Source organism: Otolemur garnettii, unplaced genomic scaffold (genome assembly GCF_000181295.1).
Source record: "Otolemur garnettii isolate 467f Iridium unplaced genomic scaffold, OtoGar3 scaffold00098, whole genome shotgun sequence".
In the NCBI taxonomy this organism is placed as follows: domain Eukaryota; kingdom Metazoa; phylum Chordata; class Mammalia; order Primates; family Galagidae; genus Otolemur; species Otolemur garnettii.
Genome location: NW_003852493.1, coordinates 7,019,261 through 7,043,065, shown reverse-complemented (window position 1 = coordinate 7,043,065; position 23,805 = coordinate 7,019,261). Strand labels below are relative to the sequence as shown.

General features: G+C 40.2%; 1 protein-coding gene and 1 pseudogene across 3 annotated transcripts in view; one reads left to right on the top strand and one right to left on the bottom strand.

Moving 5' to 3' along the window:
- Positions 1 to 23,805, top strand: part of LOC100945491 (CD302 antigen) — a 149,060-nt gene that overhangs the window by 14,000 nt on the left and 111,255 nt on the right. For all 3 annotated transcript variants that reach the window (XM_003795973.3, XM_003795972.3, XM_003795974.2), the window contains exons 4-13: positions 2,718 to 2,882; positions 10,494 to 10,604; positions 11,942 to 12,082; positions 14,481 to 14,672; positions 15,561 to 15,718; positions 17,776 to 17,886; positions 18,737 to 18,825; positions 18,956 to 19,125; positions 21,309 to 21,508; positions 22,942 to 23,084. In XM_003795973.3, the coding sequence (XP_003796021.1) occupies positions 2,718 to 2,882; positions 10,494 to 10,604; positions 11,942 to 12,082; positions 14,481 to 14,672; positions 15,561 to 15,718; positions 17,776 to 17,886; positions 18,737 to 18,825; positions 18,956 to 19,125; positions 21,309 to 21,508; positions 22,942 to 23,084 (1,480 nt within the window). The remainder of the gene's footprint in view (positions 1 to 2,717; positions 2,883 to 10,493; positions 10,605 to 11,941; positions 12,083 to 14,480; positions 14,673 to 15,560; positions 15,719 to 17,775; positions 17,887 to 18,736; positions 18,826 to 18,955; positions 19,126 to 21,308; positions 21,509 to 22,941; positions 23,085 to 23,805) is intronic.
- LOC100946543 lies at positions 4,778 to 5,679 on the bottom strand (annotated as a pseudogene).

The window sequence follows — 23,805 nt, the reverse complement described above, 5'->3', positions numbered from 1 at the left end:
GACTTTACATCTTTTTTATTAACCTGGATAGAGTTGGAGAACATTCTCTTTAGTAAAATATCACAATAATGGAAAAGCAAGTATCTAATGCTAGCATGAAGTGAGAAGACAAACTAATACACGAAAAACTCAATTTTTAAGTTGGGGGGAAATGAGGAGGAGGGGTACTGGTGTGTTCCCACCTAATGAAACAATGTAAGGGTATATGGCACACTTCCTGGGTAAGGGGCACAACTACAAGGACCTTACCTAACAAACGCAAACATTGCAACCTAATCATTTGTACCCTATGTTAATCTGAATTTTTTTAAAAAGCTAATAAAAAATAATTTTAAGAAAAGAACTCACTCTTCTTTAGAGGGAGGGATAGACCAAAGTAGCAGTTATAGCATTATCTGGCATATAACTAAAACACAATTTCTCACCAATTAGGTGAGAATTACAAGGGATCACAGGTACTTAAGAAATATTACTTAATGGGTATTAGGTTGATAGAATCTATAGCAAAGAACAAGGAGAGAGTTCCAGACCTGAGTGACAATGTTTACAGGGTCCTGTAAGGTGTCAAGTACTCTTCCTAGCTTTCAATATACATTAATTCATAGTCTTCACAATCACCTTATAAATAATCAACATTATTTATCCCCATTTTACAGACAAATATAGCAAGGCACAGGGGAGTTACAAAACTTGTCTAATATCACTCAGCTAATAAATTTTAGAGCTAACATTCAATCCCAAGAAATCTGGCTGTGGAGTCCTTGCCCCAAATAGCTCCACTATCTGTCTCAGTGAGTAGCTAGCCTGGTAGTATTAGTAATGCTGATCTCTCCCTAAGGGAATCTGAGTTTGAAAATGCAGAGTTCTAAGCAACTTGAAGAGGTTTTACTGGGCCAATAGTTCTCCAACTTCAGCATCCAACAGAATCACTTGGAGGGTTTGTTAGAACACATAGTGCTAAGAAATTCTGATATAGTAGATTTTGGACGGGGGCCCAAACATTTCACAAGTTTCTAGGTAATGATGATATTACTGGTCTGGGTATTATGCTTTGAGAATTCAGGTAGAAGCCAGGTTTTTCAGCACCTGTAACCTACTGAAATGGAAAAAAGCCAATATTTGCTTCAGCTGTAATTTATAACAAGCAGAGTTTGGTCAGCCCGGTGCCAATTTCATTGAACTCTAATTGTAGTTTGGATTCAAAATTTCAGGTGTGAAAGGGAGCGTAGCAGTTATCCAATGCCAGCCCCCATTTCTCAGGTGAAAGGAAGCAAGCCCCATCTTACGAAGTAATATGTCAGAGTTGGGTCACATTCCGTGGAGCCTGGTAGAAAACCCAGGATTCCTCATTCCTCAGCATGTTTACTCCACTCTATCATGCTGCTCTGATTGGGACGTGTCTCACGGCCTTTAGCCTCCTTTAGTTGCGTGGGGGGGGGGGGGCCTGTTTAATGCATCCCAGAGTTACTTTTTATGAAAGAAGCAAGATTATAAGTTTCTCAAACCTGAGACCTGGGCAAGAGAATTGCCTAAGCCCAGGACTTGGAGGTTGCTGTGAACATGATGCCAGGGCACTCTACCAAGGGCAATAAAGTGAGACTCTCTCTTAAAAAAAAAAAAACCTGAGACCTGTTAAATCATGGGGGTTGTGTTATATAGCAAACATACTGCCATCTCACTGGAAGCTTCTAGATTTACAACTATAGAGCCTCAGGGGTAATAATGAACCTTTAGGTAATGTGCTTGCAAATTCACCCTATTTTGTTTTCACCAAATGTCACAATCTCTGTTGCTATTTGTGCTACAGAGAAATGACTAAAGCAGTATGTGCCATTCAGAGGGTCCACAAGACCAGGGGCTCAGAGACTGGTGCTCTGATTGTAACTCTGCCACAATCACCTCTAGATATTTGCTCCTTCCTGTGAAATTAGAGCATTAGACAAGATGATCTCTAAGGGCCCTTCCAACTTAGAGGTTCATGAGTTTAACATCTGATATGTAACTGGTTATAGGAGGAAACACTTGACATAGCCTAGGCTGGATTTCCCTCTTACTGGGAGCACATGGGAGGCTCTGAGGAAATGTTTGAACCAGTTGTCTCAAAGCCTGTGTCTCTCACCCAGAAAACACCTTGAGTTTCTTTGTCTAAAATTATACATGTTTTCATATATCTGTTAAAGAATGTAAATATGTACATTATGTAATGTACATATGTGCAAACTAGCATAAATTATATTATATATCACATATTCAGTTATATATTAAAATATTAAGGAAAAACTTGGACTTAGTTTCCAAAGTAAGTGCATACATATACACACACTGTGGTTTCTCTGCAGACTGAGGACAAACCTGAAGGCTGCCACCATGTTCAAGTGAGCTTGTTTTCCATTGGCTCAGGGTTCGCAGAATCTGCACATTGAGACTACTACCTTTAGGCAGAGGCGGGCAGGGACATAGGTGACTACATGGCCTTGTAATTGATAGAGGACGATGGAAGAGTAGAAGCTTTAGCCAGCCTGAGTCCTTTGCTATGTAACAACTCCAGTGTTACTGTAACCAAAGGATCAAAATATGGGCTAAATGAGTAGTGGCAGCCTCTATTTTGGCATATCCTAACAGTATGCAAACTGGATTATAGAATTTATAAGCATCCTAAGTAATAGAAAACATTATGCCCTTACTTTATGATCCCCAACATATCTTTTTGTCAACAGAAAATGGCTGTAAAGATAATTGGGAAAAGAATGAGCAGACTGGAAGCTGCTACCAATTTAATACTCAGGCAGCTCTTACTTGGAAAGAAGCTTATGTTTCATGTCACAATCAAGGAGCTGACTTAGTGAGCATCAGTAATGCTGCTGAATTGACTTACCTTAAAGGTAGGTATAGTTTGTGGTAAAGCAAATTGCAGAAATTGTAATGCTGTTTTCTTCTTCATTTTCATACCTAGGTGTGTTGTTTTCTGTTTTGTTTTGTTTGTTTTGTTGGCTTCTCTTGGGTTTTCAACTTCAACACTTAAACCCACCAGCAAAAAAGTATTGAATGTAGTCATGTTGCATCCATTGAAAATCGTCTTGTGATTGAGACTAAACAGAGATTGGTATTCAGAAAATGAGGCAGGGTAGCAAGATTAAATTGCTGCCCTAATCCCAAATAAAGAATTTGAATAAAAGTGAACAAACTCTTTGAACATTGAAAAATTGAGAATTCAAGGAAAATAAAGAATACAATTGAGTCATGCTAGATGGCCTTAGTAAAAAAATCCTCACACTGAGTAAGACAGTGCAGTTTTCAGAGGCAAGGAAAGTTTTAAGAAATTGTAAAGTGGATGTAATAATATGGACACATAGAGCGTATAGGACTTTGTTTTGTTTGGGGATATGGTTGCGGTAATTTCTAAATTTTTAACTGTGAAAATTTAAATCCTATAGTCAAACATAGAAAATAACCTAAAAAACATTATTTTTTCTTTCATATGAATATGAGGATCACCTTGTTAATTTCAGTGAAAAACCCCTATTGGGGCTTGAATTGGAATTGTATTAAATTCTACATTAATTATGAAGGCATTGCTGTCTCTATACTAAGCCATGAAAATGGTATGCCTTTCTATTTATTTAGGACTTCTTTTATGTACTCAGTAAAATTCTATAAATTTTTCCATCAGAGTCTTATATTTCTTTTTAGAAAGAAACTTCATTAACTTTATATATTTTAAACTGTAGCCTAAGTTACTGATTCCCTGATGATTTGTTTTCTGAGTGAAATAAATAATAGCAATGTATGATGATGATGACAGTAATGATGGTTGAGGCAGATTACTAAATGTTTTTCATACATTATCTCATTTAATCCCCTGTAACAGCCCCATGAGGTAGGCATTATTGTCATGCTCATTTTGTAGGTGAGAAATGTGAGGCTCAGAGAAGACATAACTTGACCAAAGTTACCTACAAGTAATTAGTGGAGCTTAATTACTTGAAGCAGTTTGACTCGAAAACAAGTATTATTGGGCATGTACCTGCATTCAGCTTTTATCAGACTTTACAGAGGGTGCCAAAAAAATGTATATACACTTAAGAAAGGAAAACCTGCATTAAAATTGTAATATTCAATACATAGTGTAACAAAAACTGAATAAAATTTACTTTTGACTTTTGCAATTACAAGAGATGCTGTGAACATCACATTTAATTTAATTCCTACATAAGCCTGGCCTGGTGGCTCATGCCTATAATCCTAGCACTTTGGGAGGCTGAGGTGGGTGCATGGCTTGAGCTCAGGAGTTAAGGCCAGTCTGAGCAAGACCAAGACTTCATCATTACTAAAAATAGAAAAACTAGCCAGGCGTGGTGGCTCATGCCTGTAAGGCCTGGCACGATGGCTCACCCTATAATCCTGACATTGTGGGAGGCTAAGGCAGTTGGATTGCTTGAACTTAGGAGTTCAAGACTGGCCTAAGCAAGAATGAGACCCCATCTCCAAAAATAGCCTGTTGGGTATAGTCACAGGTGCCCGTAGTCCCAGCTACTTGGGATGCTGAGGCCAGAAAATTGCTTAAACCCAAGAGTTTGAAATTACTGTGAGCATGATGCCACAGCAGTCCACCAAGGGCAACAAAGTGAAACTTTGTCTCAAAAGAAAGAAAGGAAGGAAGGAAGGAAGGAAGGATAGAAAGAAAGAAAATAAGATAAATCCTATGAGAGAAGAAAGGATGCAGGCACACCCACGCCCACGCCCACGCCCACACTGAGACTGACCAAAACACCCACTTTCACACATCTTCAGGCTGCATGTTCACTGAGTAACTTAGGAATGAATCCATGGTTTGTGGGGAGCTAAAATACTTAGTGGTTTGTTGGATGGATTATTACATCATGGCTTTCTCCAGCAGCTTCCAAGGCAATTTCTAGATCATAGGCAAGAAAATTTTGCTGGAACTGCAGGCAGAACTATAGATGTTTCTTCTGATAGTTAAAGAAGGAATCGTTCCGGGCCTGACTATTCCAGGCTTGGGTGCACCAGGTCTGGCTGTTCCAGGAACGGATGCTCCAAGACTGGCTGCTCCAGGTCTGGTTGCTCCACATCGGAAGGTTTCCGGATGTGTTCATCAAGCACACCTGGTATAGGGAGAGTAGAGGCCTGGGTACTAGATGGGTGTTGAGGCCTTTTGAGCCTGAGTCATTCTGTTGGTGTTCTTTAGCCAGTTGTTTTTCTGCTATCTCTTAGATTTCATTCTCTCATTCTGGAACCAGGTTTTAAACTATTTATAGCTGATGTTCAGGATGTTGAAAGTCCTTGGATCTGTTGGAGGCTGAGGTATCTCTGTCTCTGAAATCTATCACTGAGCATACACAGCTGGGTCATAGAGAACATGGTTCTGGTCTTAGGTTTCTTGACATGGATCTTATCTTCCTTCTTCACTGCACTCTTCTCTACAGAAGTGTGTAGTTTTACTTGGGGACTAGCAGAAGAAGCAGGGTTGTCCTGAGTCAGCAGATCCACCAAAGCAGGAAGAGGAGACGCAGTCTCTGTGGTGGGCACCTCTGTAGAAGACATTAGCAACGATGGATAATTTTCTTCAGGCCCACAAGCCACAGGCACTGGAGAAGAGTCACTAGAATCAGACACTTCAGAGCAAGACGGGCTTTGGGGACATGCTGGATCTACACTCATGTTATTGAGATGGAAGGGGAAAAATTAAAGAGCTGGACTTTTTTTTTTTTTAAGGCTAAGACTTATGTAGCTAAATAGAATCTACAGTAAAAGGTCCAAAAACCAGGAAGAGAAGGGTTCCCTCAAAAACAACAGGAGGCAACCAGCTCAATCCAGCAAAATCCAGAATTGGGACTTGAATATCAACATATAGGACTGCAAGCTCTTACTTACTTTGCTTATTTATTAGTCACAGGGTCTCACTATATTTCTTAGGCTGGAGAGCAGTGGCTATTCGCAGGCATGATCATGGCGCACTCTAGCCTCAAACTCCTGGGCTCAAGTGATCCTCCCACCTCATCTTCCCAAGTAGCTTGGACCATGTCCAGCTTACCTTTTTATTATACTACTTACTCTTCTTACATACTTTTATTGATTTTTTTTTTTAATCATTGGAAGTCCTTCGGTATTTTGTCATTCTTTTTGACTGCATCTTTATTCAGACTTTTTTTTTTTTTCAGTTTTTCAGTTTTTGGCCGGGGCTGGGTTTGAACCCACCACCTCTGGCGTATGGGGCCGGCACCTTACTTCTTTGAGCCACAGGCACCACCCCATTCCTGGGGTGCTTTACCCTTGTTGCTTTACCCTTTTCCTGTGTTGTTTGAGACTTGAGTACAGACTTCTAGAATGAAAACCTGTTGAATAAACCTATTGGGCTAGTGTCTGGCAGTGAGATTCTATTCCACACCTCACTCAAGCTTTGCAAAGTTCAGAATGAAAAGTGTCAATAAATTTAAGTGTCTTGGAATATCAACATTTGGAAAGTGATGCCTTCGGAAAGCAAAAAGTGCCAAAGTGTGACTATCAGCATCCTGCTCAACAATCTTATGATGCACAATTCTTAGAGGAACAAATGTTGCACAATTGTTTATATATCAGTTTTCTTTAGTCAATCATGAAAGTGAGGTAGTATGATAAAGAACATACTGCCTCCTACCCCTGGCCAGACATTTACCATATTTTATGCATAACATTAATCTTAGAGGTGTATCCATTTCTAATGTTCCAAGTTCCTCTTTCAGGTTGAAATACTTAGACATATGCCTACTTATGACTATTGGTTACCCAAGACCCAAGAATGCTGTTTTAACATCTAAAACTTATAGTATCCAAATCTAGAAAAGAAATCTCTGTTCATTGTCCCTTTACTGAAGACTAACATGTATAAACATTGGTCTACGAGTAACAGGCAAACAAAAGTGAATCACATGGAGATTTTTGTAATGGAAGTGCCTGTTCTAGTCAGGGAAATGACAGTGGCACATACACAGAGTATAATGGAGAATATTATTCCCAAACAACCTCTGAGTTTGGTAGCCACTGGTTGGGTGGAACTAGGCAATCTATTGCCAGAAAAAAACAACAGTCGTATCCCCTTGCAAACAGGAGGTTTCTTTTTCCTTTCTGCCTTCCCTGCACATAGGTTTGTTTTTATTTTGTTTTACTAATACTTGGAGCCTATGGGTGGTAGACTTTGTTTCCGCGTACTCACTGAATTTTATTTGAGAGTCATGTTTTCACTAGCTCTGGCCTTCCTAGAATCTCCAACCACTGGTTCATCCTAGAACTACAAAAGAGGACCCCAAAATCCCCAGAGCAGGAACAGCACATTTCTATTCTTCCTAGTTTGCCTCCAGCCCGAGGAGTTACTCACCTTCAGCCAATTTGACAGGTGTCTCAGGGTGAGGACACTTATAGGTTAGGGCCCCTGCTGGCTGTGGTCTTTGTGAAGACTTCAGAAGACGTCCCCTCTGGCTTGTTCTGGTGCATGACTATTATCAGGCCTGGTAGTCTCTCATTGTGAGGAAAGGAATAGAAGTACAGGGTTAGATCTGAAAGGATCTCTGGGATAGTCCAGAGACTATTCCAGAGACCTCCGTGGACTTCCCCATTTGACTAGGTAAGGTGTTTTATGCTAGTAATCATCTGTCTCTTGATTGAAAAGATGGAGGTAGGCACAGTCTCAATTTGATCAACTTCTTACCTGGACGGTCGATAGAGAAAAAAGTCTAGCTCCAGATTATCCAAGCCTATTTTAAAAACTCTGCCCTTCACATATGCTAACCAGAACGTTTAGAATTTATTTCTTTCCCATTTATCTCTACCTGGCAAAAGGCACATAAAGGTATTCTTATTTTCCAACATAGTCACAATTTTAAAATCCGTGATTCCAGTGAATTCATCTATACAGGTCACAAAAAGAACACAGTAGTAATGAAACAAATGGGGAGCATCTTCAGCTTCAGAAGAACATTCTGCTCCATGACACATGTGTACTTACCATATGCAGGTGATAGAATAAGAAGCCGGAGTGATTACCTCCTGCAGGGAGAGATCTGCAAAGTCTTCATGGAAGAGATGGTATTGAACTTGGGACAGATGGGAAGGACTGGTCCTCCATAGTAACCCTTTAGACACAAGTGAAAGGAATTTTGAAGATCAGGGTATGTGTGGTTGAGTCTGGAGTACTGGAAACACATCATAGTGTCCAGGACTTCTTTAGGAATGCTGGAAAAGAATTCCTTTCACTAATTTGGAAAAATTTGCATTAGATTATATCTTCAAGGTCTTTGTGTACCAGGGCTGGAAGCCCTTGCTTATGCTTGGGGGTGAAAGAGAAGGATGAATCCAGAGTTCCCTCTTAACATTCTCCTCAAGGTATCTAACTATCCACCTTTTCCCTTCTTCATAGAGTATTGTTACCATTTATTTCCTTGAAAAAAGTGAAGTGAGCCTTAGCTTCTCACCTTCGTGCTTATGAATTTATCTGTCTCTCTACTGCCATCCCTCCGCTTCTTCAAGGTAACTCCTCCCCCCATGCTTGTGTGGACATCAGCTGTCTTCTATTTCTTGTTTTCATCAACCCAGTCTACGGACTCCTCCCTCTGGTTATCATCCTGTTTTAACCTCTACTATTAAAATATAGTCTATCTCTTTCCTGGATCCTGCAGCCCCATCTCTTCCTTTCATAGCCAAGCTCCCTTGGAGTTTCCTTCTCATCTCACATTTGCTCCTCAGTGGAGTAATAACTGAGCCTCTGCCCCCACCACCCGCTTCCCGGGCTCCTACTTATCCCTTGAGGATTGGTGCCTGGGTTACAGTTCTTGGCCCCTTTCCTCTTTGTTTCTGCTATTTCTGTTCTACCCAGGAAAGCCCTTCCATTTCCTGTGTTTCAATTCCTGTGAAGTCACGTGTCCAAGGCATTTGCGTTCTAAAGTCTCAGTAACAATTACGTAGAATCAATTTTGCCCTCTAAAAGCCCTTAAAGTCTGGATATGGTTTTGTATATCCAGATCACCATTTACTTGTCTGTATAATGCAATAATACATCATATAATTTCCTGAAAAGAATTAAGAAACTCTTATCGAGTGTTACTGCTAGGAGTATTTCATTGATTTATAGAAATGCCAACCTGTCAGCACTTCCTGTCTGTCAGCATCATCTTTGTCTTTGGTGGAATATTTCCTCAAGTGCTATTTCTTCTTCCTGGCCCTCAATTAATTTTTCAAATTTTTTCTTCACGATGTTGACCAGGTCTTGCCAGCTTCCTAAATAATGCTATCGACTTACTACACAGTATTGAAAATCCTTACAATCATTTGCACGTTCTTTTCCTTCTTTTTCCAAAATACATGGACCCATGCCAGCACGATTGCGTCTACTTTTTACATGTGCTCATTGAGTGGCACATCAGAAATTGGCCTCCCTACTTAAATTATCTCTGCTTCTCTATCTTTCTTTCTGTCTCTTTCTTTTTTTTTACTGATGACATCTGGTTGTCACATAATATATATATTTTTAATTGTTTTGAGACCGAGTCTCACTTTGTCACCCTCAGTAGAGTGCTATGGCAGCATAGCTTATAGCAACCTCCAACTCTTGGACTCAAGTGATTCTCTTGCCTCAGCCTCCCAAGTAGCTGAAACTACAGGAGCCTGCCACAATGCCCAGCTATTTTTAGAGATAAGGGTCTCACTCTGACTCAGGCTAGTCTTGAACCTGTGAACTCAGGACAATCATCCCAGGGCAATCACCCGCCTTGGCCTCCCAGAGTGCTAGGATTACAGACGTGAGCTACCATGCCTGCCCCCTCCAATAATGAATTTCAATGATGCATCTCCACTGCAGAGTGTGATTGTATGTGTGTGTGCACACGTGTATGATTCTGGATTGCCAGTCTAGATGTTCCTTTGGACTCTGGAGCCACATATGTCATTGCTTACAAAACGGCTCCTGCACATACATCTGACCAAGTCCTAGAAACAATTTATCATTGGGGAGATCCATGTCTGTTCTCTTGTTTTAGATTGAAATTCTCATGAGGGAAGGGATTTTGGCATTTTGGTTTTTATATTACTGGTGCCTGGCAAATAATATGTGCTTGATAAATGTAAATTATTCAGATCTTCATAATCTGTAAGTACAATGGAAACTACCTTTGGTAAGTCTTCTACATTAGAACAAAAGGGCTAAAAGTAGATAACAAAACAGCTACTCTGAGAAGATTCCGTCCTACCTTACAACAAAAGGAATTTGACAAGCAAATAGGGAAGCAGAATTGAATTAACCTACCAGCCTTTGGGGTTCTCAATAGTCTGAAGTTTTGTTTCCTTTCAGCATTGCCTACCTTTGATATACAGACAGCCTTCCTCGGGGATTCCTGCCTTATAATCGAGGCCTGCAGGGTGTTTTGCTGTTGGTAGAAACTTAAGTCTGATTTAGATAATTACTTAGACAATTTTGTTACTTTTTTAAAATTATGTAATTCTTACAGAAAAAGAAGGCATTGCTAGATTATTCTGGATTGGTTTAAATCAGCTGTACTCTGCTAGAGGCTGGGAATGGTCGGACCACAAGCCATTAAACTTTCTCAACTGGGACCCAGGTAACTGCTCCTTCCCTCGCTCTGCAAAAAGCAAAGCTTCAAAAACAAAAAACAAAAAACAAATGAACAAAAAATAACAAGAGCTTCTCATTCACTGAGAACTTATAAATGTTTCGAATCTTGGCTCGGCACCTGTAGCTCAAGCGACTAAGGTGCTAGCCATTTAGACCAGAGCTGGCGGGTTCTAATCCAGCCTGGGCCCGCCAAATGACAATGACAACTATAACCAAAAATAGCCGGGCATTGTAGTGAGCGCCTGTAGTCCCAGCTACTTGGGAGACGGAGGCAAGAGGATTGCTTAAGCCCAAGAGTTTGAAGTTGTTGTGAGCAGTGACACCACAGTACTCTACCCAGGGCAACAGCTTGATACTCTGTCTCAAAAAAAAAGTTGCAAATCTTAGGAACTCTTCTTGTGGTTAACCTCTCAGAAGAACTGTTTCTTCCTAAGTCTTTCTTGATTGCAGTACTGTTACAGCCAAGCTGAACCACAGCATGGGCAGCTGAGCATTTGTCCTGGACAATTGGAGCAACCCTGCATTTTTAAGGCATTCTGCGTGCCTTAGGGGACTTGATCTGTCTATGACTTGCCTATGCTGTGTTTCATCTGCAGCTTAACTCCAATATGAAAATATTCCCTCATTTTCAAACTTTTGGGGTCTCACCACTATAGCACCCAAGCACCAACAACATAGAGGTTGTATTTTATAACACAAATAAATAACTCAAAGAAAATTTTATGGTGAATTAAATAAGCAAAACCCTTCTTAGCCAAAAGACTTTTTTCCCCCAAAGAAAGGATTATATTTACCTTTTGAAATATAAGATCTTAGGCTTCTGACAAATGAGGAACCTACAAGTTAACACTAACTTCAGTACAAATGTATTCTGTACACATACAGGGGAAAAAAGCAGGTTAAATGTAATAAAATACCAATAAGTCGTTTTCGTTAATTTAGTTTACTAACTTTCCTTATTAGTAAATAAATTAATATTCTATTTTAAATGGAATAAAATAACTTTCATTCAAGGCCTTAAAGGCATTACACAATTATAAATTAATATTTGTACTATATAGAGTAGCAGATTAAGAGCTACTGACTGTGGGATAAGACAGGGAAGTCATTTGTGGCACAGATTTGGGTTTTGTTTTTTAAATTAACTATGATATGTTAGAGTGTTTTCCCCCCCTATATTTTAGAAATAAGATATTTTTAAGCACCTGATTATTCATTGAGGCTTATATGTTTCAATTTAGTTAAAAGTTCCCATAACAGCAGACTTTTTTTTTCTAATCACCACCTTGGCCTTCTAATTGTTTGAAAATCCTACCTTTTAAGATAGGCCCAGCGCACCTACAATCGGTGGATCGAGCTGTGCGAGAATGGATGCTGAGTCTGGTCTGTGGCAGAGTTTTTCCTGTGAAGCGCGACTGCCCTATGTCTGCAGGAAACCGTTAAATAATACGGTAGAATTAACAGGTAACTTTCCCATTCTCTCATAAAAATATGTTTTAACATCTTAGTTTCATGAAATCAGGTAAATCCATTTCAGAGCTCTGTTTCCACCTTTTCTTCACCTGATAACTGCCAATGCCCAAAAGTATTTGATTTTTGACCCTGTGGTTAGATATTATCAACCATATATGAATAAAGCTTTGGTTGAGGCAGTGAAGAATATCAGGTAAAAATATGTCTATGCACAGAAGCATTCAGGGATACACTAGATAAGGAAATATGTTTTTGCTCACGGGTGCTCTTTTTCCTCTAGATCAGTGGTTCTCAAAGTGTGGTCTCCAGGCCAAGAGCATTAGCATCACCTGTAACTCTTAGAGATGCAAATTCTGAGGACCCACCCCAGATTTACGGAATCAGAAGCCCACCAAATGATTCTGATCTATGCTCAGATCTAAGAACCGCTGCTGTACTAACTGGCCTTGATACCGGTATTTCATGCCTCTGAGATGAGTCAAAAACCATGGACGTAGCAGTAGTACCAGGTTTTTCCAGCCCCTGCCTCTCAACTCTTGCCCTCTTTAATCCTTCTTTGACAGGGAGACCTCTGCATTGAAAAGTCAGGTAAAAAAAGGACAGGTGCAGAAGGACAAAATGTGTAGAGGGGGCTTTTTGCCAGGGAGTTTTAGGGTGAGAGGGATACAAGAACAGCTGAAGTTTTTGAGGTGCAGAGAAGTTAGAGGAGTTTTTAGAAGAACAGAGAAGAGGAATCCTTGACTGTCAAGCACAGGTCTTGACAAACAGCAGACATTTGATTAAATCCTCACTGAATGAGAAAAACTAATAATCAACAATAGAGGAAAGGGAATTTTTAAAATGTCCTGCGTAAGGAACTACAGAAGAAGGGAATAAAGCATCTGAGTTTCCATTCAGAAAGGAACATAGAACAATTTTTAAGGATAAAATAGGTCTATAAGAAGAAGAAATGGGGGGTGGTGCCTGTGGCTCAGTGAGTAAGGTGTCAGCCCCATATGCTGAGGGTGGTGAGTTCAAACCCAGCCCCAGCCAAACTGCAACAATAAGAAAAAAAAATAATAAAGTTTAAAAAAAAAAAAGAAGAAGAAATGTAGATGAATATTTATCTTCCAAGTTGATTCAAACCGAATTTAGTCCATTGAACAAAAGACATGATAAAAAAATCCAGCACAAATAAACATAGAGTGACTGATGATAGATTAAGTAAACATCTTGCAGTAGCAATTCTTAAGTAAATCATGATGTTCCCACATGATTGAATAATATGCATTTATTAAAATAACTGCGCCAGCAGGAAAATACAAGGAACAAAACCCAATGATAGGCCTACTTATCATTTTAATCTTGTAAAAATATGTGTTCATTGAGACAAAGACAAGAATATACAAATGATTGTATTAAGTTCCATTATGGGTGATAATTTTCCTCTGTTCCTTTATCATAATTATAGAATGTAGTAATAATAATAAAAGCAATTTCAAAAACTTAAAGTTAATTGAGTTATCTTGCAAGTACGAGAGGCTAGCTGAACCTGAATTTTATCCTTCAGTAGAAAACAAACTGTCCACATTTTTAAGATTCTCTGTTTTCTTGTAAGAAATGTCCCAAGTGGCTCTGAATCAGTGAAGTCTGAGCAACCAGATCACTTTCTAGTTTTGTTATCAGGGGTGGAAGTATTTTATACAGTTTTACACAACACTCTTTTCTCTAATCTAGAGAGATTAGACCTTCACTTGTGAGTTTTATCACGGTCAAAACAAAGAATCCCTACCTCCCTGAGGACTACCTGTCAAGTAGTGTGGAAGGAAGAAGAGGCCCAGAGGTGACCTTTGCCCTTTCCCTCCCTTGCTGCCATCTCTTGGGTGTGAAGTGTATAAATGTCTTACTCTGTCCCTAAAATCTCTACCTGTCCTTTGTTCAACAGTGAACATTAATGCACATCCCCTGGCTAAGCTGACCGTACAAGAGAAAGAGGCTCACCCTCATTATAATCTTCTCCAAGCAGAGACGAGAGAGAAACCCAACAAATCCCGCACCCAGGAAAAGACTTGTCAGCAGCTGGCTTCCCTCATGCCTTTCTTCTGTCCAAGTAGAACTAAGGGCAGGCCCTTCGCTGATTGTGTCTATACCCCTTAAATAGTCTGTGCCCAGCCATGTAGCGCATTTGTGCCATGTTAAAGTCGCATCATTATCTGAATCCCTGCGGGAATTCTGACGCCATGGATACATCATTTGTGTGGTTGGCACCACATAAATTCATGTCACTGTAATATTTGGTGTTGCATTCCCCAGTTTTCCAGGGGCCTTAGTATTCAGGAAAGAAGAGTTAACAACGTTATTGATTCAAAATAGATGTATCTTTACTGGAATATAAATACTTTTCCCCTAGATGTGTGGACATATTCTGATACTCACTGTGATTCAGGCTGGCTGCCAAATAATGGATTTTGCTATCTGCTGGTAAATAAAAGTGATTCCTGGGATGAGGCACATAAAAAATGCAAAGCCTCTGGTAGTGACCTAATCAGCATTCACTCGCTAGCTGATGTGGAGGTGGCTGTCACAAAACTCCATAATGGGGGTAAGTGTTTTTAAATATCCTATTTGAGAGGTTTAAGACAATTTGAAGTATCCCCGTTTTCAGACTTTTAGTAGGAATGAAGAGCTTACAACTTGATCTTATAGATCAGCACTGCCCAGTAGGATTTCCTGGGGTGATGGAGCCACTCTACAACCTGCACCCTCCAAGACGGTAGCCGCTAGCCACGTGGGCGCTTGAAATATAGCTAGGTCAACTGAGGAAACAAATCGTTACTTTTATTTAATTTTAATTAATTTACATTGGGATTTAAATGGCCTCTTGTGCCAAGTGGCCACCACTTTGGCACTACAGCATTAATTGAATAATCTCTCTCTTCTCATGAGATAAATTCTACTTAAGTTGTTCCAAAAACTTAAGGGATAATTATTTCACTTTTGTAATTATTTGAAAGCTAAAGACTGTTAAACAAAAATGTACTAGCCTGCCAGTATTATGATCCCTTTCTAGAATCTACTAATAGTAGTAGCTAATAGGAGATACTGATTCTGTGCCAGCGTGGGGCTCATTATTTTACTTGAGAAGGCAGCACAGCCATTCCAGGGTAGTAGTGGAGGATATTTCTGTTCTAGTTGGAATATCTATGATTGTATTTTCAGAATGTCATTAATCCCCATAAAGCAAAGTTTACCTACACCAGCTATCAGGAACACCCAGCCTACAGATCACTGTGCAGCTGTTTACCTGTGTACTGGACTTGCATTAGTGACTTGAAAGCCTTCATTAGCCAACCTGCTGGCCTTATCAACATCCCAGTAGGTTAATTAATACCACAAAGGCTCTTCAAACCCCATATCAGAATGTAAAAATTGGCATAATGATGCACATGTAATTGCATACAATTAAACAAATAAAACATTTTTCTCTTAGATGCCAAGGAAGAAATATGGATAGGCCTGAAGAACGTAAATGTACCCACTTTATTTCAGTGGTCAGATGGCACAGAAGTTACTCTCACATACTGGGATGAGAATGAGCCAGAAGTTCCCTACAATCAGACTCCCAACTGTGTTTCCTATTTAGGAGAGGTAGGAAACCTCCTATGGTTTATTTATATTCTTGATGTTATACCTAATGATGATATTAGGTGTATTTTGATTGAGACATTTGTGTTTAGGCAGGAAAGAAAATAAGAGTGAGAAGCCTTTAGATTGTTGTTCTGGTGGCTACTGAAAAAAAGATAAAAGCAATTACTAAACAACCTACCTTCTTCCTACCTGAGGTCATCTGCTCTGGTCTAAAACAGACAGAGAGAAACCCACTAGAACTTAGGTTCTTGTGCCAGACTACTTCTAATGACCTGCTTTCTTCTCAGGACCGGGGTCTCTACCTGCCTTTCTGCCGTAATGTGATACTTGGCATGTAGCCACAATTTAACCTGAAAATTTACATCTGCTGAATTCATGTTCAGATTAAGTTTTATATTAATCCTACTTTGAGAAGTGAAATGATATTTTTATTTAAAAATTACTGCCAGGTGCTGGGGCCGACACCTGTAATCCTAGCAGTCTGGGAGGCCAAGGTGGGTAGATCCCTTGAACTCAGGAGTTCAAGACCAACCTGAGCAAAAGTGAGGCCTCCCTCTACTACAAACAGAAAAACTAGCCAGGCATCATGGTGGGCACCTGTAGTCCCAACTACTCAAGAGGCTGAGGCAAGAGGACCACTTGAGCCCAAGAGTTTGAGGTTGCTGTGAGCTATGATGCCAGAGCACTCTACCCAGGGTGACAAAGTGAGACTCTCTCAAAAAATAAAAAAATTTAAAAATAAAAATTAGGCCAGGTGCAGTAGCTCATACCTGTAATCCCAGCACTTGGGAAGCCAAGGCAGCTGGATTGCCTGAGCTCACGGGTTTAAGACCAGCCTGAGCCAGAATGAGACTTTGTCTCTAAAAAAAAAAAAAAAAAAAAAAAAAAGCCAGGTGTTGTGGCAGGCACCTGTGGTCCCAGCTACTTGGGAGGCTGAGGCAAGAGGATCACTTGAACCTAAGAGTTTGAGGTTGCTGTCAGCTAAGACGTCATGGCACTCAAACAGGGGTGACCAAGTAAGACTCTGTCTCAAAAAAAAAAAAAAGTTCTAACTTTATTCAGAAAACATCATGCTCCTATAGAATGCTTAAACATTTCTTGAACATACTTTAGTTAATAACCCAAGGTAGGGTGTATTTTGAGCAAAAAGGGTACATTTGCTTGTTTATGTCACTTTCCTATGGACTTCTAATGGGTTATGAGAGTTACAGTGTCATCCAGACATCTAGAGAGCCTTAAGTGGAAGCAATAAATGATATGTGTATTTAGAAGTCTTTCAATACTAAAGACATATTTAGGAAGGTGTCACGTTTGGTGCTCTATTTAAATGGATATCCTAAATGCCTTTAGAAGAGTATCAAAAATGGGAATGAGGCCCTATGAGTAAGAGTGAATTTATAGCACACCGAGGCAGCATTCTAATGTCCAAAACTGACCCTTATCACAATAGATTAATTAAAATTTAATTTGAAGAAAACAGAGTGACTTAGTCCATTAAGGAAAATAAATGTTAAGTATCACATGTGAAAGAGAAAACTTTAAAAGTAGGCTGAAGAAAAGTTGAAAGAAACTTTTAATCTAGAGTTCTTGCAAAGTCGCTGTGCTAACCACCATAATTTCACATGTGAGGAAACTGAGAGAGACAGGGAGATTAATTGACATTCCTGAAAGTTTTAATATGTGGACAAACCTTAGCCATGTCATACAGAAGAAGACAGAATGCTGACAATAGCGGGCTGAGTTCTTCTCTCTTCAGCATCTAGACTAAGTGTCTTTTGATAGTTTTAGTGTTATTCTCATAAGAAAATGAATTTATCCACAATGTGACCTTGAAGTGATACTGAGATACTTGAGATAATAGACTGTGCGACCTTGCAGGCCTGTTCAGTAGCCCTTTCTAGAAGTGTGTGCTCATATTGAACCCTTCACTTAGAGTCACTCGTTCTCTCTCTTACCCTCTCTCCCTGTCTCTCTCCTTTTCATAGTGTTTATAAGTTCATTTCTAAATATACAGCAAATTTCTTTTGTGAGCAATACTTTCATCTCTTTTTAAAAAGCTAGGTCAGTGGAAAGTCCAATCGTGTGAAGAGAAACTCAAATATGTATGTAAGAAAAAAGGAGAAAAAATGAATGATACGAGGTCTGATAAGATGTGTCCTCCAGAGGAGGTAGGTCAAAATCCCTGCATAAAATTTCCTAAGCAATATTATGCCTTTGTGGTTAGAGACGGTACTTGAGACTTAAATAATTCAGAATTAGAAAATTAAAGAGGGCTCGGCGCCTGTGGCTCAATCGGCTAAGGCGCCAGCCACATACACCTAAGGTGGCGGGTTCGAATCCCCAGCCCGGGCCCGCCAAACAACAATGATGGCTGCAACCAAAAAAAAATGGCCGGCGCTGTGGCGGGCACCTGTGGTCCCAGCTACTTGGGAGGCTGAGGCAGGAGACTCTCTTGAGCCCAGGAGTCGGAGGTTGCTGTGAGCTATGAGGCCATAGCACTCTACCCGGGGGGATAGCTTGAGGCTCTGTCTCAAAAAAAAAAAGAAAATTAAAGAAACTAGTAGCTTCTGTTCATTTACATTAGAGCAACCCAGAACACAGTGGCTCGTAGCATACTGGCATTCTTACAGAAGGTGAAAGAGTTAGTATTTGTGAATTTATATAAAAATTGATATGATTATTATCCTCAATGCTGGTATCTTTTACTTCCTCCCCAGTTCAAAAACTAGTCAACCAACATTTGTTAAGCCCTTATGTTGAGCTAACAACTAAGGGTAAAAATAATTAAGTAAAAAAGAAAAAGGACAATTAAATCACATCTTCTGTCTGACACAGGCTCCCAGTCCTGTGTAGTTTATCTATGAAACTGCATCCCACCTTCATCACATGTGTGAATTCACTAGGCATGCCCTCAATGTCCATGAGGTCTAAGATACTATCAACATAGCAGAAACTTACATGTCAGATGGGAACATCAAGTTTGGAAAACAATATAATAACATTTCTCATTTGATTTAGGGCTGGGAGAGACATGGAGAAGCTTGTTACAAGATTTACAAGGATGAGGTCTCTTTTGGAACAAACTGCAATCTGACTATCACTAGCAGGTGTGACCATCAGTAAATATGTACTAGTAAACTCTTAACCCAGTTCTTTCCTGGAACAATCTTCCCTACGAAAAAAATGCATCTTCAAATTAATTCAAAAACACTTGTCGATTTGATTCTTCTTTTGTAGATTTGAACAAGAATACCTAAATAATATGATGAGAAAGTATGATAAGTCTTTAAGAAAACACTTCTGGACTGGCCTGAGAGATGTGGATTCACGTGGAGAGTATAGTTGGTCAACTGTTGGTGGAATAAAGCAGGCTGTAACCTTTTCCAACTGGAAATTTCTTGAGCCAGGTGAATGGATTGGCCTTTAGGAGAAGTAGCATTCAGTGACTAGCGAAAGTAGCATATCTCTTAAATATACTTTTCACTTACTTCTGAAATGTGAGGGAAATGATGATCTTCCAGATGAGCGCCTATTTATGAAATCATAAATAGAAGCAATGGCTCTGCCTTCCCTCTTAGATCCTTAGGAATAATCTAAAGAAAGATGTTATTTTGAAAATTAGTTCATCTTGCTCCAACCGATATAAAGTATGATCATACGTCCCTTCTGATTTTAGAATTAGAAAACAGGCTTAGGTGATTTACTTGATGAAAGTCATCTGGTTATCGAATTAGTAAAATCCAGAGTTCCTGGTTTGGAAGGCAGTGCTTTTTAGAGGATGTTGGCTTTGAATAAGATAGCAGTTATAAAGCATTCTACTTTCCTCCCCTTGAATTATTTATATTTTTTTATGTTGGTCTGATGTGATCATGAAGACATGTGAGCTTGCCACTGAACACATTTGAAATAGAAAATGCCCACAAAATGTGTGACCATGTGGGTCACCATCATCAATGTGAGTGGTGCTGATAGATGAAGTCATTTTTTATGCATAGAATAAGATAGACATACAGAGGCTAATTGTATCTCATTTTAAATTAGAAATATTCTTTTTTAATTTTTTTTATTTTTTATTTATTTATTTTTTTAGAGACAGAGTCTCACTTCATCGCCTTCAGCTGTGGCATCACAGTTCACAGCAACCTCCAGCTCTTGGGCTTAGGCAATTCTCTGCCTCAGCCTCCCAAGTAGCTGGGACTGCAGGCGCCCACCACAACAGGTTGCAGTTTGGCAGGGACCGGGTTCAAACCTACCACCCTCGGTATATGGGGCCCTACTCCCTGAGCCACAGGCACCACCCTTAAATTAGAAATATTCTAATGGATGAAATGCAAAGATTCTTTCCTTTTTTTTTTTTTTTTGGAGACAGTCTCTTTCTTTTGCCTGGGCTAAAGTGCAGTGGCATCATCATAGCCACTCACAGCAACCTCAAACTCCTGGTCTCAAGTGATCCTCCTGCCTTGGATGCCCAGAATGCTAGGATTACAGGCATGAGCCACCACACCCAGCCCCACAGATTTCTTGTATAAGTACTCAGACATTTTAGAGAAAATGTCACGTTCTTCATGGCGAAACCTCAGTGTTTGGAGAGGTGCTCAGGAAGTAGGTACTGTGGCTGTCTTTTCAGTGCTGTGGTCAGAAAAACTGCCATGAGGCTTTTTTATTGCTCCTACTTCAGCCAAGTTGGCCTATCCTGGGCAAGCCATGAATAGGGGACCAGAACAAGGGAAGACCCACTCACATCCATCCAGGGTAGCAGGGTATTATTTTTCCTAGTTCCTTGTTCCTTTTGCTGTCCACTTATAAACCACAAGACCACAGGACTTCTCTGCTGGGATAGAAGTTGTCCCCATTCTTTCCAGTGTATGCGACATTTCCTGTTTTCTGCCCACTTCAGGCAGTGTAGTATTATGAGAAATGGAATGTGGCCTTTTGCCAGACAAATCTGGGTTCAAATTTCAACTCTACCACTCACTACGACTGTGAGCAAGTCACTTAGTCTTAATCTGAAAAGCAGCTTTGATAATACAAACTACCTTTTAATGTTGTTATGGAGAAATAAAATTATGACTGTCATAAAACAAATGTATGTTACCACATACAAGTACTTACTTCTACCTTTATTATACCAGCCCTTCCTTGGGATCTGAATCTGGGATCAGAATCTGCTCAGAGATGTTAAGCTAATTTGAACTACTATCTGGAGCAGCACAGTTGTTTAGGATACAACTCTGGAAGCAGATCGTACAGGTTCAAATCCATGGTCAGTCACTTACTAACTCTGTGACCTTGAGCAGGTCACTTAATTCTCACTGTACCTCAATAGAATCCACCCTACAGGTTTGTTGTGAGGTTTTGTTAATTTAATCCTTTTAAAATAGGATCTGGCAAATAAGAAACACTTTTCTATATTACCTATCATCATCATCATCATCATTATTCTGAACAACACATTTCTTTTCTCTCCTTCCTCCATTGTTTTCCTATTCTCCCCACCCCTACCTTGACTCAAAACATAGAAACACTGGAAAAGTCTGAACTTTAATTGACATTTTTAATTTTCCAAATAAACTTTCCAATTCCATCCCAGCTTCTCGAGGTGGATGTGTGGCTATGTCTACTGGGAAGTCTCTTGGAAAGTGGGAGGTGAAGGACTGCAGAAGCTTCAGAGCACTTTCAATCTGCAAGAAGATAAGTGGACCACTGAAGCCCGAGGAAGCAGCCCCGAAGCCTGATGACCTCTGTCCCGAAGGCTGGCAGAGTTTGCCCTCAAGTCTTTCTTGTTTTAAGGTAAAGTCACATTTTCATTCAATCCTTCAGGGAAGTTATTTTTCTATTCTAGTTCACGTCCTTGTACAAAATATGCTCCTTCCCATAGTTATTTATAATGTGACTAAGGTATAGGGCAGCCCGGAGTCCTTGGCAGGCCATATAGAACCTCTGGCATCAGGCAGCTCAGCCCCCCACACTGCGTGTGTCCTTAGCAGACAGAGCAGGGCCAGAGCCACAGCTGCCCCTTCCCAGGTGCTCTTTTCCTGGGAGAGCTGCATGCCATGCTGACACTGTGCTTGTGATTCTCATATCCCTCTAATTCTTTTTATCAAATTAAGAGTTACATGTTAAACTTACAATGTTAAAACTAATTATTTTGAGGTCTACATCAGTCAGGTAGTCTCCCTAACAAACTGTTACATACCACGGTTCAGGTGGTAATGGCAATAAACATTAGTCTCACCCTCACAGATCTTTAGGAATTTGGTGATAATGACAACAAACATTAGTCTCACCCTCACAAATCTTCAGGTCTGCTACGGTCTGACTGGTGGTTTGGGCTTGAATGGTCTGCTGTGCTGGGCTCCAGGCTATGACCTGGGGTCTGCTGCTCTTCAGTCTAGGGCTCAGGCTGAAGGAGCGGCAGGTGTCAGAGGCTTGCTTTTCTCATGGTAAATCACTAGAGCCCCAGAAGGAAAGCTAACCACATAAGCCTGATTCAGGCTCTGTTCACTTTACCTCCACTGATATCCCATTGATCACAGCAAAGCACGAGGCTAAGCCCCTTGTCAAGGCACAGAGAAATATACTTTGCTCACCAGGAGGCGACAGCACAAATGTATAATTATATTATTGCAGAAAACTGAAGAATCAGAACCAATAATCCAGCCTATCTTTGTGTCATCTTCTCCTCCTACTCCTCCCCTTCTTCTTGTTTTGAAAAAACTATGGTTCCATTGGCCTGAAATTAGCACAAAACAAATAGCCCAAGTGTCAGTGTCCACACGCCAGTGAAGACTGCTCTCTGATTCTTCCTCATGAGAAAATAGTCCTATTTTCCTGCAGATCTCAGAGCTTTGTGTTCAAAATTATCTTGTTAGCTGAGTTGCTTTGCTGAGTTTACTCCCAAAGCGTTCATATTCATATGTATCCTTCACAGCCTTGCTGGCTAGTTCATTTTATTTGTCAAAGTCCTGCCAGTGCAGGAGAGCACTCTGCAGCCTGGGTGATAAAAGCTATTCATCTGACAATGGTGGCGGGCACCTGTGCTGGCCTTCAGTTGCCACATTCCACGGGGCCTTCTGTGTCTCAGGTTATGTGCCTTCACCTAAGACTTCATTACACCTCTGAGAACAGCGTCAGGGGCTCACACATTTAATTGTAATTGCCTTTAACACTATGAATACCTTATAATTATACCCGAAAGCAAATTAACATTGTATTTTGTTAAGGTATTCCATGTAGAAAGAATTGTGAGAAAGAGGAACTGGGAAGAAGCTGAAAGATTCTGCCAAGCGCTTGGAGCACACCTTCTGAGCTTCAGTCATGTGGATGAAATAATGAAATTTCTTCACTCTATAGTGGACCAGTTCAGGTAATACTTTTAGAATGAGGTTTCTATGCTGAACTTGATGCCCCTTAGGTGTTCAAAATGGGCATGTTTCGTTATGGGAAAGTTCACTCCTGGCTTAGCCATCATACAACATGGAGCAGTCTCACGTGTAAGAACTATGAGGGATTCCAAAGTGAGTGAGTCGTAGTCCCCACCCTCTGTGTAATAAAGCCTAACAACAGGTTGAGAAAGGGACAGCAAAAACTCTGGAGCATAGGCAAGGAAGGGAATTCAGAGGAGGGCAGAAGCATTTCTGGAAGCTATACTCTGTCAAGAACAAGGCTGGTTCTTGGAAAGGAGGTAATCAAAGGTACGATAACAGAAGGGGCTGCGGGAGGAATAAAAAGAACATAAGCAAAGTGCTGTGGGCAGAATGTTCAGGTATGGTTGAAAAGAAGTGAGTCATACAGCTTAGCTGGAAAGGGGTTTAGATATGAAACTGGAAGGTCCTTGTTTGCCCTGGAGCATGATCTTTTAGGTCAATAAGCAAAGACAAGCATAAAACATACATACCTACCTACACACACACATACAAGCACACACAGTGCACACGTATGCATATACCTACCGCATACATAATATCCACACACACATACATGCACACACAGTGCCCATGTATGCATATACCCACACACACATACGTATTACATGTATGTATATGTGGATGCATATATATATATATATATATATATCCACAGAGACA